The 13,809-nt window shown below is 46.8% G+C and overlaps 1 protein-coding gene across 1 annotated transcript in view; it reads right to left on the reverse strand.

Moving 5' to 3' along the window:
• Window positions 1-4,375: 4,375 nt before the first annotated feature.
• Window positions 4,376-13,809, reverse strand: part of LOC104075718 (neurotrypsin-like) — a 16,097-nt gene continuing 6,663 nt past the window's right edge. The window contains exons 6-15 of the mRNA XM_009576316.1: window positions 13,648-13,795; window positions 12,010-12,188; window positions 11,454-11,595; window positions 10,179-10,381; window positions 9,022-9,163; window positions 8,539-8,744; window positions 7,914-7,992; window positions 7,543-7,665; window positions 6,733-7,013; window positions 4,376-5,032 (exon numbers count right to left, since the gene is read on the reverse strand). Coding sequence (XP_009574611.1) covers window positions 4,722-5,032; window positions 6,733-7,013; window positions 7,543-7,665; window positions 7,914-7,992; window positions 8,539-8,744; window positions 9,022-9,163; window positions 10,179-10,381; window positions 11,454-11,595; window positions 12,010-12,188; window positions 13,648-13,795 — 1,814 coding nt within the window. The 3' untranslated portion in view covers window positions 4,376-4,721. The remainder of the gene's footprint in view (window positions 5,033-6,732; window positions 7,014-7,542; window positions 7,666-7,913; window positions 7,993-8,538; window positions 8,745-9,021; window positions 9,164-10,178; window positions 10,382-11,453; window positions 11,596-12,009; window positions 12,189-13,647; window positions 13,796-13,809) is intronic.

The following is a 13,809-nucleotide window of genomic DNA, read 5'->3' on the forward strand; positions in this document are numbered from 1 at the left end:
AGTGCCTTGTTCCACAAGGAGTGGTCCCAAGCTGGTTACCACCAGGGGCCGTTCTGTTCCCTCTAGCTGCAAGTCTATCAAGATGGTGTTAAATATCACAGTGCAGTTCATCTCTCAAAAGCTTTCATCTGGTTGCTGAATACACACATAAAAGTCTGTCTTCAAGCAGTTGGTGGATCACCGCAGCTTTTTTTGGATGAAGACACTTCAGGATATTGGCTTCAGAAAGGAAGACAGACAAAAGGCAGGCCCACCTCTCTTACCGCTGAGAGAGAGCAAATATCCATGTTCCTGGTTCCTCACCAGTGCCTCCACTAATACCTTTGGGGAACTCATATGTTATTCTCTGCTACAAGGGTACAAGATAGGGCTGAAAAGGGCACCAGTGAAGGCACTGCAGGTCGGGAAGATACCGGCACTGGGTCAGCCTTTGTGGTGCACTGAGGTATTCCCTCAAAGAGGGATACCTGGAGCACTGATAGCTGCTCCTTAGACCCTTACCATAGCCATGTGTCTACTCCTGCCAATGCTCCCACCCAGTCACAGTGACATTCCCTTTCTCACATAACCAACGTGTGCCACACTGCTATGGGAACTTGTCTCACAGCATCCACATGGCACAGCGCAGCCACCAGCAGCAGTGACTGAGCTCTCCGCTCCTGGAAATAGTGTATGTGCATTATCCAACGGACTAATGCTGCGAAGGACCGTATCTGCCCTACAGGCATGTCAGCCAAGGCAAAGCTCTACTCAACTATTCAGGTGCTCCCTGCCCAGAGCTGCGTTACGCTCCCCAGCCGTATCTACAGCAATCACTCTGAGCTCGGAGGGGCTGCTGCGCCTGCCTGAGACAAGGGGGGAATTAACCTTGGCGGGTTTGCATCCCGCTGTAGGTAGGCTGCCACCAAGACCACACTAGCAAGTTTAAAGCTAGCTCCAGCATACATACATAATACACATACAGTGCTGAAATCACTTACAGCGTTGCTTACTATAGAAAATAATACTGAAAATAATCAGCAGATGGCACAGCCTCCTCTGGCAAACTGCATTCAGTTCTGGTTACCAAAGTTTAAAGATCCAGCAGAAAGAGAAGACATGGAGAGACAGTCAGCATGTTATCAGATACTTAGACAGTTTGGGTTGAAGAGAGACAGAGAAGCCACAGTTTTAGAAAAGGGACTATCTCTAGCGTAATGGACAACAGAGAATATAAAGCCAAGCCCCTTATTTCCTTTCAAAGCTGAGAGCACAGGGACAGATGGGATTCAAGGAAAACAAAAGGCAATTAATTCAGGAACCATAAAAAGAAATGATGTGCTATGGAGAATAAAATTATATTGGTTCTCATTGCCAGAAAATATTGAGGCTGAGAGCTTAGTTGGATTAAATAAGGGATTAAACATTTACATGGAAGATGAAGGTTGGTTACATCAAATAGTTTTTAAAAAGTTAGGGATATAAACTCTCACGCTTTAGAAAAAGAAGAATCACAAAAGGATAGTGCATAGTGTTTGTACAACACCTAGAGGACCCAGTACTTGTAGTTGTATTTTTAATAATAATAGTAGTAATGCAAGTAATTAATTTAAATGGGCCAAGAACTAAACTCCCCAAAAGGAAAGGCTGTTAAAACTTTTTCAGTACAAACTCACATGTGCTATCCTTTGAAACATCTGATGCTGGCCAACATTAGGTACAAAATACAGTCGTAGGGTGGCTGAGTGCTGCTCATCCAACCGGGCGATTCCAGCAAGCCTCGGTGGCAAAGCACGTGAGTTTGGTTTGGGCCACAGTCCCAGTTTAAACAGTAAAGAGCAATAGTGGTGCTCTGAAACAGGTTAGGAGAATTGAGGAGAGTATTGACAGGCTTGCCTACAGTACCAGTAAGGTATAAAATTAGGCAAAGGAGATCGAATACTTCCTCATCTCCTCCTGGCTCATGCAGGACTTATGGGATGTTACTTACAAGGATTCTCACAGCTTTCATGGTGACAAGATCTAGGAGAAAGAAATATTTTGACCTAGAATATGGGAATTTCAGAAGACAATGCCAGGCCTGTGCCTCACTCATGTTACATGGTAATTTATTCTAACTCCTGAATGGCAACCAGTTAAGTAGGCTTAGGGAAATAACCTCATAGTTTCAATCCTTTGGGTGTTTCTGTGCCTGTTGGGATTATAGGTATAAGCTGAAAGATCAAACCAGGTTAAACCAGAGATGTGACAGCACCCAAGGCACAGAAACTCCATTTGAGCTGCTGTAGCATGCTGGCTTGGAGGAGGCTGAAGGTAAAAGCCATATCCCTCCATGTTTCCCAGACGGGTACTGTTGCTGCCAGTGTGGAACTTGGCATTTAATCCCCCGCAAGACCAGAGGTCTGTAACATAATTGCCATCGGTCCTCCTATCATTTTAATTCCTGGGAGATAAGGAGCAGTCTGCAGCTTGCATCTTAGGGACTCTCTGCCAGCCGCTGTCGGACAACACAGCCAGCGTGGAGGCAAGCACAGTGCTACCAAAGGATCAAGCCTGGCACTTCAAACCGGGTTATCAGCACCAGCTGCACTGCAGACATTCAGCCCCTCGAGAAGAGGCATGAGCAGATCAGATCTGTCGTGAAGGCCAGTTTGCAAGGGTTCTGGCATTGCATGTTTTCAGAATTCCTACAATTCTCTTTAAAAATAAAGTTTCCATTGCAGTCCATTGCAGCATTGGTAACCCAGCTGTCCTATAATTCCTGGAGAGGGTAAATGGAACTGTTTAGTTTAGCATTCACACACAAAATCAGCCACCTAGCCAGGTCAGCACCTTTACATTAAGCTGTTTTATTGAAGACAAATTAAACCTTTAGGCAATCACTACTTCTTGAATCCAAGGCAATTTCTAGGACTCTGTCACCACATGCCCTGTAATATGACATTGCTAATCGACAGGCTGTGCTCTGTCTTCTGCTCTTGCCTTGGTAACACCGAGGTACAGAACACCTCAGTGCCTTGAGTGCAGACCTTCCAGACAGCAGGCCAGTGCCTGACCCAGTCATTGCCTACCCTACAGTGCATGAGCAAACCCAAAACGTGCACGTTGGGCACAAGTTCCATGTGTCCCATTCTGTATTACTACTCCATGTGCGGGTCCTTGGTTATACATCAAAACTTACTGCCCCTGCTCCTGAGCAGACCTGCCTTCTCTCTGGCTTGTCCACACACAGCGAGAACACACTGTGCATTGCACAGCTGTTAATGCACTGAGCCCTTCTGTCTACTTTTATATTTTTCTACCTACTCAAGAATAATAAATTAACTTACAAAAATGATTAAGGCCTAAGAGGAAACTCTGTTGATTTGTTTGGATGAGAGGGAAGGAAGAAATTGAAATGTTCAACAACCCCTGCTTTCTCTCAGCATTATTTCTGTTCAGGCTGAGAACTACAGCTTGATGGCACTGCTTGCATACCCTCCAGTTAAGCCAGTTTACTCCCACTGAGAGGGATGAGAAGAGAAATCGTGCAAAGAAGAGAAGAGAGGAAGCATAGCCCAGAGGTTGCAAGGATAGGACACACTCTGGGAAAGCAGGAAGCTGCTTTGCAGCACGCTTACTCTTTTACACCTCAAGCAAATTACTCACTCCCTGTGTTTGTTCTGTATCTATACCCCAGGAGTATTTCTGTGTTTCATGGGAGAACTGTGAATACAGAGATATTAAAGACTAACATCACAAATAAAGGGCAGCTACTAACTATGGCAAATAAGGTACCAAGAGAAAGTCCCCGCAGTGCTGTTAAATTGTGACTCAACACCTGAATGTTTGAGATTAACATTCCATTTGGATTTAAAGAAAAATAACGTGTCTATTCAGCCTTTTGAGGTCACGTTTTTAAGTTCTTCATAGTAATGATGTGGGAAAGAAAGCTATTGTCTCTTAAAAATGAAGATTAACTCTCACACCAACAATTGATTCTAGGAGATGCTGCTTTAAGGAAGAAAAAAAAAAAAAACAAACACAAAAGAATCACTATATTTAGAAAGCAGCAATAAAACCATAGCATCTGGCAGCTGGAAATGTGTGATACAGGATTACAGCAGGAGGGACAAGCATTTCTTAGCAGGGACAGACACTTTAAAGGGATCATATGGGAGCAGACCTGCTATTCAGAAGAGAGAAGGTTCCCCCTAGAGACATAACAGGGAAGGAAAAAAACCCCAACTGTTGGCCTGTTCCTCAGCTCAGGTCAAATCTTCTGATTCCTGGAATTGAAGAGAGCTGTTATGAAAAATTATCTGAAGATTGCCACTGTGCCAGAGCGTGGTGCCATCTTCCAAGCATCTCACCTCTCCTTGCAGCATTTTTCAAGTATGCAAACATAAAAAAATGGGAATAGATTTACAGAGGCAGGTCTCTCTCCACTTCTACCATTTCTGCGTGTCAGGGCAAAGGAATAAGTGTGATTGCATGACAGGACTCAGGTAGTCAGAGCAACATAGACTTATCATTCTTACCAGCGTGCACCTGCTTTCTCTGCTCAGAGATTACGGACTAAAGTGAAACCAAAGACTTTAAAGAATCAGCCATAACTGGTTTTCTCCCAGTTCTACGTTAAAGTCTCTTTCCAGTGTCCACTGACAAAATAAATCTCCATCAGTCACAGGCCAGAAGCCACAGCCTTCTGCTGCTGCAGGGCAAAAGGTCCATATGTTGAAGTTCCTAGAGCTCAGACATTTTCATTTTAGCTTGGTCACTTTCTTGATCCAGGGAACGTATTTGCTGACCTTTGTGTACACACCGGGGGAATCCTTCCGACCACAGCCGTAACCCCAGGAGGTGATCCCCAAAATGATCCAGCGTCCATTTGACCTCTGACACATGAGTGGACCTCCACTGTCACCTTGGCAGCTGTCCACCCGTTTATCTTCAGAGAGGTTCCCAGCACAAATCATGCGGTTAGTGAACTTCTGCCCGTAACGGAGCTCACAGTCTTCCCGTGGGAGAAGAGGCACCACCCCCTGCAGCAGGGTTCTCGAATAGGACTTCCCTGGAACAGAACAGAACAGCCGGACCAGTTCACCTACAGACAACAGCAGCCACCTAGAGCAACGGTGCTCCACACAAAATCAGATGTTTGTACATTTAATGTAAAGACTGTGGCACAGAAATAGGCTAAGCTCAGCATCTTTGAACCACCAGAACTTCAGAAAACAGTACTGCCAAGCCAGACCACAAAAAAGACCTGTAAGATCAAAGAGATGGGGAAGAGGTTGGAAAACGAGGTTAGATCAAAGGATGAGTCTTACTCCTGGTTCTGCCGAGAAGTAACTTGAACCTTCTTCAATTTATTTCACCTCTCTGAGCTTCCATTTCCTCCTCTGTAAACCAACAACAGTGCTTTCTCAAGAGAATAAATGCAGTAATATTTGTGAAGTGCTCAGTCCTCAGAGAAGTTTTTGAAGATGTTTCAGAGGCATCCAAATATTATTCAAAGGGAGCTCACTTCATCTTTGGCCAGATTTGTCTCTATCTGCTCATATCTCTTTATTACCCCAGACTTGCTCAGAACATAAGGTTCCCATGCTATATTAGAGCATGACCTTTCTGTGCCCAAGGTTTATAGTAAGTTCACAAGGTAGTAGGTAACTGCACCTCTCATTGGGAAAGTCGGGTTTGGTGCACGGGAGGCATTCTAGCCATTAAGTCCCAGTATAGCTTAAGGGAGTTACATGGCCAAGTTGCTCCTTGATCCTCCCCAGACACCCCAAAGTGACACATGCACCTGGTGCAACTCACTCCAAAGACAAATGTATATTTGCAGTTAAACACTTCGGGTAACAGCTGGGAAGGATGGGTAAGTCCAAAATCAACAGACAAGCTCCTGGGGCTACTTGCCTTTTGGCAGCAAGTCTTTCTGAACATACGGCTTTGCTCCAGTCACAGCAGCCCCAGAAGGGCCTCCTTGCCCCAAGCCCTGCATTGCATCTCTGAACCCCAAATGGGGGAGGACTGGACAGCTGGTTATAAAGCTTTGTTTAGAGTTCAAAGTTGTCTCCAGACCTCGCTAATGCATGCAGGTCAGGACTCCACTGAGCCCAGCATTTTAAAACATCACCTTGAAAGTGTTAAGTATTTAATAATTAATACTTTATAGAATATTCCTTGCTCCCTTTTAGCTAGGAAGCTCCATAGCAATGTGCGGCAAGAAGACAGGTACAGGCTGTCTCAAACCTAGTGCAGAAATCAGCCTCAGAGCCCATCCAGGGAGATGGAGCAAGGTAGTCTGAGAGAGATTCCTTCCACCTCTAAGCCTCCACTTCACTACTACAGTATCATGAAGAAGGCAGGAGGTCATGGAAACATGGGGGCCTCCCATAGGCTTTGTACACCAGCTCTGCACAGGCTGCTGCCTAAGTGGTCTGCTGTGGCAAAAATGCATTTAGAAGGGGGAAGAAAGAGAGGACTGTGGCCAGATGGCAGCATTGCTCTCTCCCACAGCTTCAGAAGGATGCTATGGCAACCAAATGGTTCCACTATGGACAGGCTCAAGAAGCCTCAAAATCAGAAGAAAACACAATGGCACAAAAATCACCTCACCTCTCCGCTCCTTGACACCATGTGCTGGCACAGACAACAGGAGCAGTAAGAACATGGCCTTGAGTTGTGCAGACACAAATTAATGGCCCATGTAGGCTCCTGAACCCAGACTCCCCCACCTTTCTTGCTCCTCAAAGCCCCATCATTCACCTGTGTCTCCCCAGCCGGAGATGATGCAAGCTTGCCTGTTGATGTCAGACTTCTCTTTCCTGTTGGGCAGGCAGACAGGCAGAACGTGGCGATTGAAGGAGAGACAGTGCCCCTCTCTGCCTCGCATCCGGACCAGGGCAATGTCATTATCATTGCTGCCAGCCCAGTAGTTCCTGTGGAGGACGATCTGCTCCACGGGCAGCTCCCTCTCAAACTCATCCTTCACGCCTGTGTGGTAATCGCCCACCCGCAGCAGGTAGCGCCGCACATCAACACCAAACCTGGAGAAAAAGACACTCAAGGTCTTGATACTCCTACTAAGAGAGAAGCAGACTCACACAAGTCTCAGTTGCTATGAGACTGAACCACCTCCTCACAAACTGATAAAACAGTGCCAGCTACAGGACTGGGGGACCCTCTTTAGCAGATGTGGTAATGCCAGCTGTTGGGGTCAATGAGTGTCCCATGCACAAGACTTTTTTTTTTTTCCCCATAAAAAGGGCTACAACAGTTGCAAGGCGTGTGACCTTGTGTTCACAGTTCCTTAAAGTACTGAAGACTGGCAAAATGCTGGTTCCCTTTAAGTTGTAAAGCCTACAAGTTAAGAGGGCAGTTTTAAGCAGTGAAGGATAAAGCAAGTCTATAATGACTCATCCCCATAAGTGCTCCAAGATCACACACATCATAACCTGAAGGTGTTGCTTTCAAAACTTTGCTCATACGGTTCCACTAGGCTGGGAGGATAGCTTTGTATGAGGTTATCTTGTTCATCTTTGAGTATCCCTCGGGGCTCCCCACTCACAAACGCACCTTTTGAAGCAGTGGGCTGCAGTCACTACCCAGCAGCTGCTGATCAGCGTTGCTCCGCACAGCAGACGAGTATCTCGACGAAAACCCTTCAACCGTAGTGAGGCCTGCCATGGCCAACCACCTCTGAAGGAGAAACAGGGGAATAATAGGCATCACACACACAGGAGCTGTTTTCCTCTTTTCCCATCCACTCTGCCCCATCTGGGCTCAGCTGGCGTGCTTTGTCCCCTAGATGGGCCCACTGGTTCAAATCAAGTTCAAAAATCACCAGTGAAAATGTGTGAATGTATTCAGCGTTTGCTATGCTATTTCCAGAGCCCGAAGGAAAACTGGAACCAGTTCTGGTTTTCCCGGCCATTCCAGGGTAGTACCTGAGAGCCTTGTTTCCACCTATGATCCTTTTCTTGCGACGGTGAAGCAGACGCATCCCACAGACACCAGATTCTGGACCTGCACAGCAAAGTTAGAGCAGTTGGGTAGGCACCTTCAGCTCAAGTATCAAGAATTGCTGTCACAGAGCCAAATACCATTTGTCTTCCCTGAGGGCATTAATGCTCATGGTAGTTGACTGCATTGTGCATATGGAATTCATAGAAGATTTGATCCCATAGGTTTCCTCAATTTTGGTGGAGGTGCTTACCTCCAGTACCTGTAGTCTTACGCCAGGAATGGGACCTCTATAGCTATTTCTTCAGTGCTCTAAACCCCAAAGTTTGCTCATGGTTACGGCTCTAAGGAAGGGTACGGTGACTTGGCTGTGGGGAAGTTCTGCAGGCCCAAAGGCCTGACATGGGTGGAGCTCCTCATTCTGGAGCACCCTGTGCTCCTAAGAAGAGACAATGAAAACAAGGAAAAAGTAGGAGGTGCAGGACAGGATATGCTTATTTTGTAGGTGAAGTTTCAGCCAAAGAAGAGAACTACAGGGGAGAAGCATAAAAACATGTAGAGATACAACTGGAGCCCCAGATTTCTGCACAGAAGAAATGGGCACATCACCTCTTCTTCTGATGTCTTGGACCTTCTCTTCCACATAGTCACAGATCACACCAGCATCCTCACTGTGCCAGCAGCTGTGAATCCCGGTGTCAGGCCTGACACACTGCCCCAGGGTGTGCTCCGTGCCACTGCATTCTACGTTGTCCAGATGGATGGGCCCGTGGCCTTCACCAAAATAAGCCATTGCCCTGGCCTTTGCTGTACCACTGCAATCAGAGAGAGGGTGGCTAATCTGCAATAAGCAGGACGCAGGTGAACCTGATGCACCAGCACATTTTAAGAGAAATAATATTTGTGTGTCACTCCGCGCACAGACAGTAGTACAGTACTTGCCGAAGGCACTGTGAGAATAGGACCCTACTCCCTCAAGCATACGCAGGTATGCCAAAACTAAGAAATAAAGCCCCCAGAAACAGGTCCAGAAAGAAGTGATCCCCCTGAGAGCTGTTTCTATCTATAAGATGCACGTACCAGAGTTCTTACCTGAATCCCAGTTGCCTGCAAACTACTGCAGCATCTCTGTCTGTCCAGCCATCATCACAGACGCTGCCCCACTGCCCATTCAGGAACACCTCAACCCGTCCCTCCTTGGTGCTTTCTCCATCCACCAGCCGCACAGGAGGCCCTGCAGCAGAAAACACATGGGTTGCTGCAAGCAAAAATACCAGAGAGTGTGAGGGGCCCAGAATTTGGATTCTATAGGAAAAGATGAATCCCAGACATCAGTAAGCTTAAAAAAAAAGAAAAAGGAAAAAGAAAAAAGAGTGTTTCTATATGAAGACTAGAAGACTATGTCCCTCATTTCACCTCTGTGCTTAATCAGAAGACTACATACATATTGATTTATTTAATATATACTGGAAATCATTAGCGGATCATATTCTGAAAGCTGAGTAAAGAGGAGAACAAGAGCAGAAGGAAAGTTATTAACTCTTGAGCCAAGAGTGGACAAGCTTAAACATGCCTTGGAAATAAATCCACTAAATTATAAAACTACTATATTATTCTAGGCAAGAGAAGAGCTCTACATCCACAAAAAACAAAAAAGTGGGATGCGGTCTATTTCAATTAAAAATGTCTGACAAATTGGAATGTCTCCTGTAGTAGGGAAAAAAAAACAGGATATAAGAAATTATGCTAACTTGAAATACGTCCACAATTTTAATTAGAAGTGCACCATCCACACAAGAGAGTGCCAACTTCCACACAACAGCCCCTCACATCTGAAGTCCTCTTGTCTTGGCAAGGTGTGACACTAACGTAACTACACCAGTTTCCTGAAGGGTCTAGTTAAAGGGGTCCCATGTTCCCGCAGACACGGAGCTGAGGCGTCTCATCAGTGAGCAATGGCACACCAAGGCAGTCACCGTTCCTCAGCCCCTTGGGTTTGTTTTAGAGACTGCCAACACAATTCTCTCCAGTTTCAGTTTCTCTGCAGGTCTGGCCGTAGGTCTGGTGGAGCCACAGCTCTGCGGCTGTGCCCCAAGACAGCCAGGGCTCGCTCCTAGGAGTCCTCCTCAGAAAGCAGCCCCCTCACTGACACAGCCCAGGGAAAACTCCCACATCTGCCAGGCTTCCAAGGGAACAGACCAGCAGGTGACACTTCCCCACCGTCCAGGGCAAGAGGCAAGGCGAGTTACCCAGGCTGCCATCCATGGCGGTGTTGCTCTCGGGGGAACAGCGGACTCCCACATCCTCAGCATGTGAGCAGTCATGCTGCCCCCAGTTGCTGTGGGGACAGTCCAGGAGGGAAAGCTCTGTCCCCAGACAAGCCACATCATCCAGTAAGATAAAGCCTTGGCCAGCAGCATAGTCCGCTTCAGAGGCCAGGGTAGCAGGACCACTAGAGGAAGGAAACAGAACATCACATCAGATTCATTAAAACTCATTAATCCCACAGAGGGACCCAAGCTCAGACCCAAAGGGAAACTCCCCTGCAGAGCTCATCTGAGATATTGGTGGCCTCCTGACCTAAACCACTGAGTGACACACAGGATGGCAGCCAAGCAACTTGCACATCTCACCAGCTTCAGTTTTCAGGGAGGCCCGCTCAGACCAGCCCATTTTCTAATGTCTGGTCAAAAGCACAGTCACAGTAGCACAGAGGGCCAGCTATACCACAGAGGCTGCTTTGCAGGCATGACACTAGGTACATCAATTTGGGGAGGGGCGAGTAGAGGAGGCATCCAAAACATCAACATTTAAGTAATTCTACTTCTTTTTATAGGAAGTAGCTACCTGGAATTGAAATGCACAAAGCTGCAAACTTTTAGGCACTACAAGAGATGACAAACACAGTATGCAGCTGAACTCAAAGGGAAGAATTTAGTTTAGTCTCTTTTCAGTCTAGAAAGCTGAAATTTTACAAGGATACCCTAATCATATTTAAAAAATCCACAAAAAAACCTTTACTGGCCCCAAGACTACAGATTTTAAATCTTCCCCAATCTCATACCTGGAGGGACAAGAGTTCAGCAATGGGCTGAAAGAAAAGCATTACAAAAAATCCCTAATACTACTCTTTTTTTGCCCTGATGGTCTTTGTTCAACTACGGAAGCAGGTGATGTGTTCAGCTGACAGAGCAGAGGGGGTGGCAGTGCTGAGCTGATACACCTGGAAATTTAAGGTGCATTGAGAGAACTTTCTGACTTTGGTCAGGGGTTCATAAGACAGTATCAAGCCTGTTACCTGCTTTCAAAACAGGCTGAGGCAAGAGATAATAAAGATTTTTTTTTTCCTGGGAAAGGGTGTGGATACCTATTAATCCTTCCTGAATAAAGTTGTATAATGGTAATAACCCTGCTAACGAAGACAGCATTGAAGGAAGTAAGGTCCAGCCTATCCCAGTGAAGGGGGATGTAATCTAATCCCTGAAATCAGGAAGCACAGACACTACACACGCTGTCAGTCCTACCTGAAGCCCAGCTGCCTGCAGACCACCTGGGCACCGAGGTCTGTCCAGCCATCATCGCATACTGTGCCCCAGTCTCCGTTGTAATAAACTTCTACCCTGCCTTCGCTGGGGCTGTGGCCACCAGCCAGCCTGACAGTGCCCTCTGCAAGGGGTGGGAGAAGGAAAATCAACACTCAGCAGGGGTGAAAAGAAACAGCCTGTGCCCCACTGCTGAAGTCTTTTTGCAGCCCATGAGTGAAAGAAACTGAAGACACAGATGTCCGTGGGTACTCAAAACCAAACATTCATTGCTCCCAAACATTCCCATCTGTCAGGGGAGGATTCACCTCAGCCTTTCCATGCCACCTGTGGAAAGCAATGGGACCACCACCAAGCCTGGCTCTGATGCATTCCCACCTGCTGCTTCCTCTCTGCCTCCACATCTGGCAGCCTTTGTGGGTGCCACACGTAGGAGCTCTGCAGGATCCTGAAGCAGGGGAGCTATCTGCTGGGCAAGCTGTGTAATATGGGAGTAAGACTGATCACATCTGACCGCCGTAGAGCTGTAGATCTGTACCTGTGAAAGGGTCACAGGAGACCCCAGCATCTTCAATGTGGTCACAGTTCTGCTGTCCCCAGTCACTCTTCTTGCACTGGTCAAGTGAGAGTTCATTGCCTGAGCACTCCACTTCATCCAGCAGGATTGGGCCAGATCCCTGCCCATAGTGAGCCCATGACAAGGCTTTCGGGTTCCCACTGCAAACGGTGCAGACACATATGCTCACAGTAAGGAAGGTCACAGTCTTGTGCACTTGGAGTCTGCCTTGCACAGGGACTCTCCTACGCTAGGCCAGTGTCCTCCCACAGATAACCTGTATTTCTGACACAGTGGTGTTGCCAACTGTTATCCGAAATACCTTATTGGAAAGTTTTGTAACAAGACCTTCCAACACATAATAAAAATGTGCCTGCAACATGAACAGTTCAGACAGGTGGCCAAGAAGGCCAACAGCATCCTGGCCTGTATCAGAAACAGTGTGGCCAGCAGGAGGAGGGAGGTGATCGTGCCCCTGTACTCGGCCCTGGTGAGGCCGCACCTCGAATACTGTGTTCAGTTTTGGGCCCCTCACTACAAGAAGGACATTGAGGTGCTGGAGCGTGTCCAGAGAAGGGCAACGAAGCTGGTGAAGGGTCTGGAGCACAAGTCTTATTAGGAGCAGCTGAGGGAACTGGGACTGTTTAGTCTGGAGAAGAGGAGGCTGAGGGGAGACCTCATCACGCTCTACAACTCCCTGAAAGGAGGTTGTAGCGAGGGGGGGGTTGGTCTCTTCTCCCAAGTAACCTGTGATAGGACGAGAGGAAATGGCCTCAAGTTGCGCCAGGGGAGGTTTAGCTTGGACATGAGGAAAAATTTCTTTACTGAACGAATGGTCAAGCCTTGGAACAGGCTGCCCAGGGAAGTGGTTGAGTCACCATCCCTGGAAGTATTTAAAAGACGTGTAGATGAGGCGCTTAGGGACATGGTTTAGTGGGCATGGTGGTGTTGGGTTGACGGTTGGACTTGATGATCTTAGAGGTCTTTTCGAACCTTAATGATTCTATGATTCTATGACACCTGGGGAGTTCTGAGGACAATGATGTTTCAATCTCAGCGACAGGCAAAACTCCCAAAGTTTGAGGGATCTCAAAATGGAATCATCTATTTTAAACAATTTTGTACTGATTTGATTTTCAAGAATGCTCAGTATACAACAGCTCCATGTTAAGTGCTGAATGGCATAGAGGAGAACGAGGTGCTCTCTCTTGCTTTCCTGTCTGAAGAGGATAAGGGCAGTCAGTGAAACTGGATGTGTTTAAACTTAACCAAGTAAAGAACTGCAGTTCACATATGGAAATCACTATGGCAAGTTATCACTGAGGCCAAGCAGATTTGCATTAGGACATATGTGCAAAAATAATGAACAGGGATAAACACAGACAGACCTTGGATAGGGATGCACCAACTTTTTTTTTTTTTTCCACAGCATAACCCATAAAACTGACAGGAATTAAGTACAAATTCCTTTTATGGGATGATCAGTCCAGAATTCTCTTTTCCAGGGTTTCTGTACACTTCCCATAGAAAGGGCTGGTACTACAGTGAAAGGACACGCTCTCAGATTCTTCATTCTGCCTGCCTCTGTTACCACTCCATGATGTACAGCAGGGAAATTACCTGAGTCCCAGCTGCCTACAAACTACTTCAGCATCCCGGTCATCCCACTGGTCGTCACAGATGGTACCCCACTTGCCATCGTGGTAGACCTCCACTCGCCCTTCAAAGGTCTCCTTTCCTCCAACTAAACGCAGCGGGGCACCTACACCTGTGCTTCAAGAA

This window comes from Fulmarus glacialis, unplaced genomic scaffold, assembly GCF_000690835.1.
Source record: "Fulmarus glacialis isolate BGI_N327 unplaced genomic scaffold, ASM69083v1 scaffold32820, whole genome shotgun sequence".
Classification (NCBI taxonomy): domain Eukaryota; kingdom Metazoa; phylum Chordata; class Aves; order Procellariiformes; family Procellariidae; genus Fulmarus; species Fulmarus glacialis.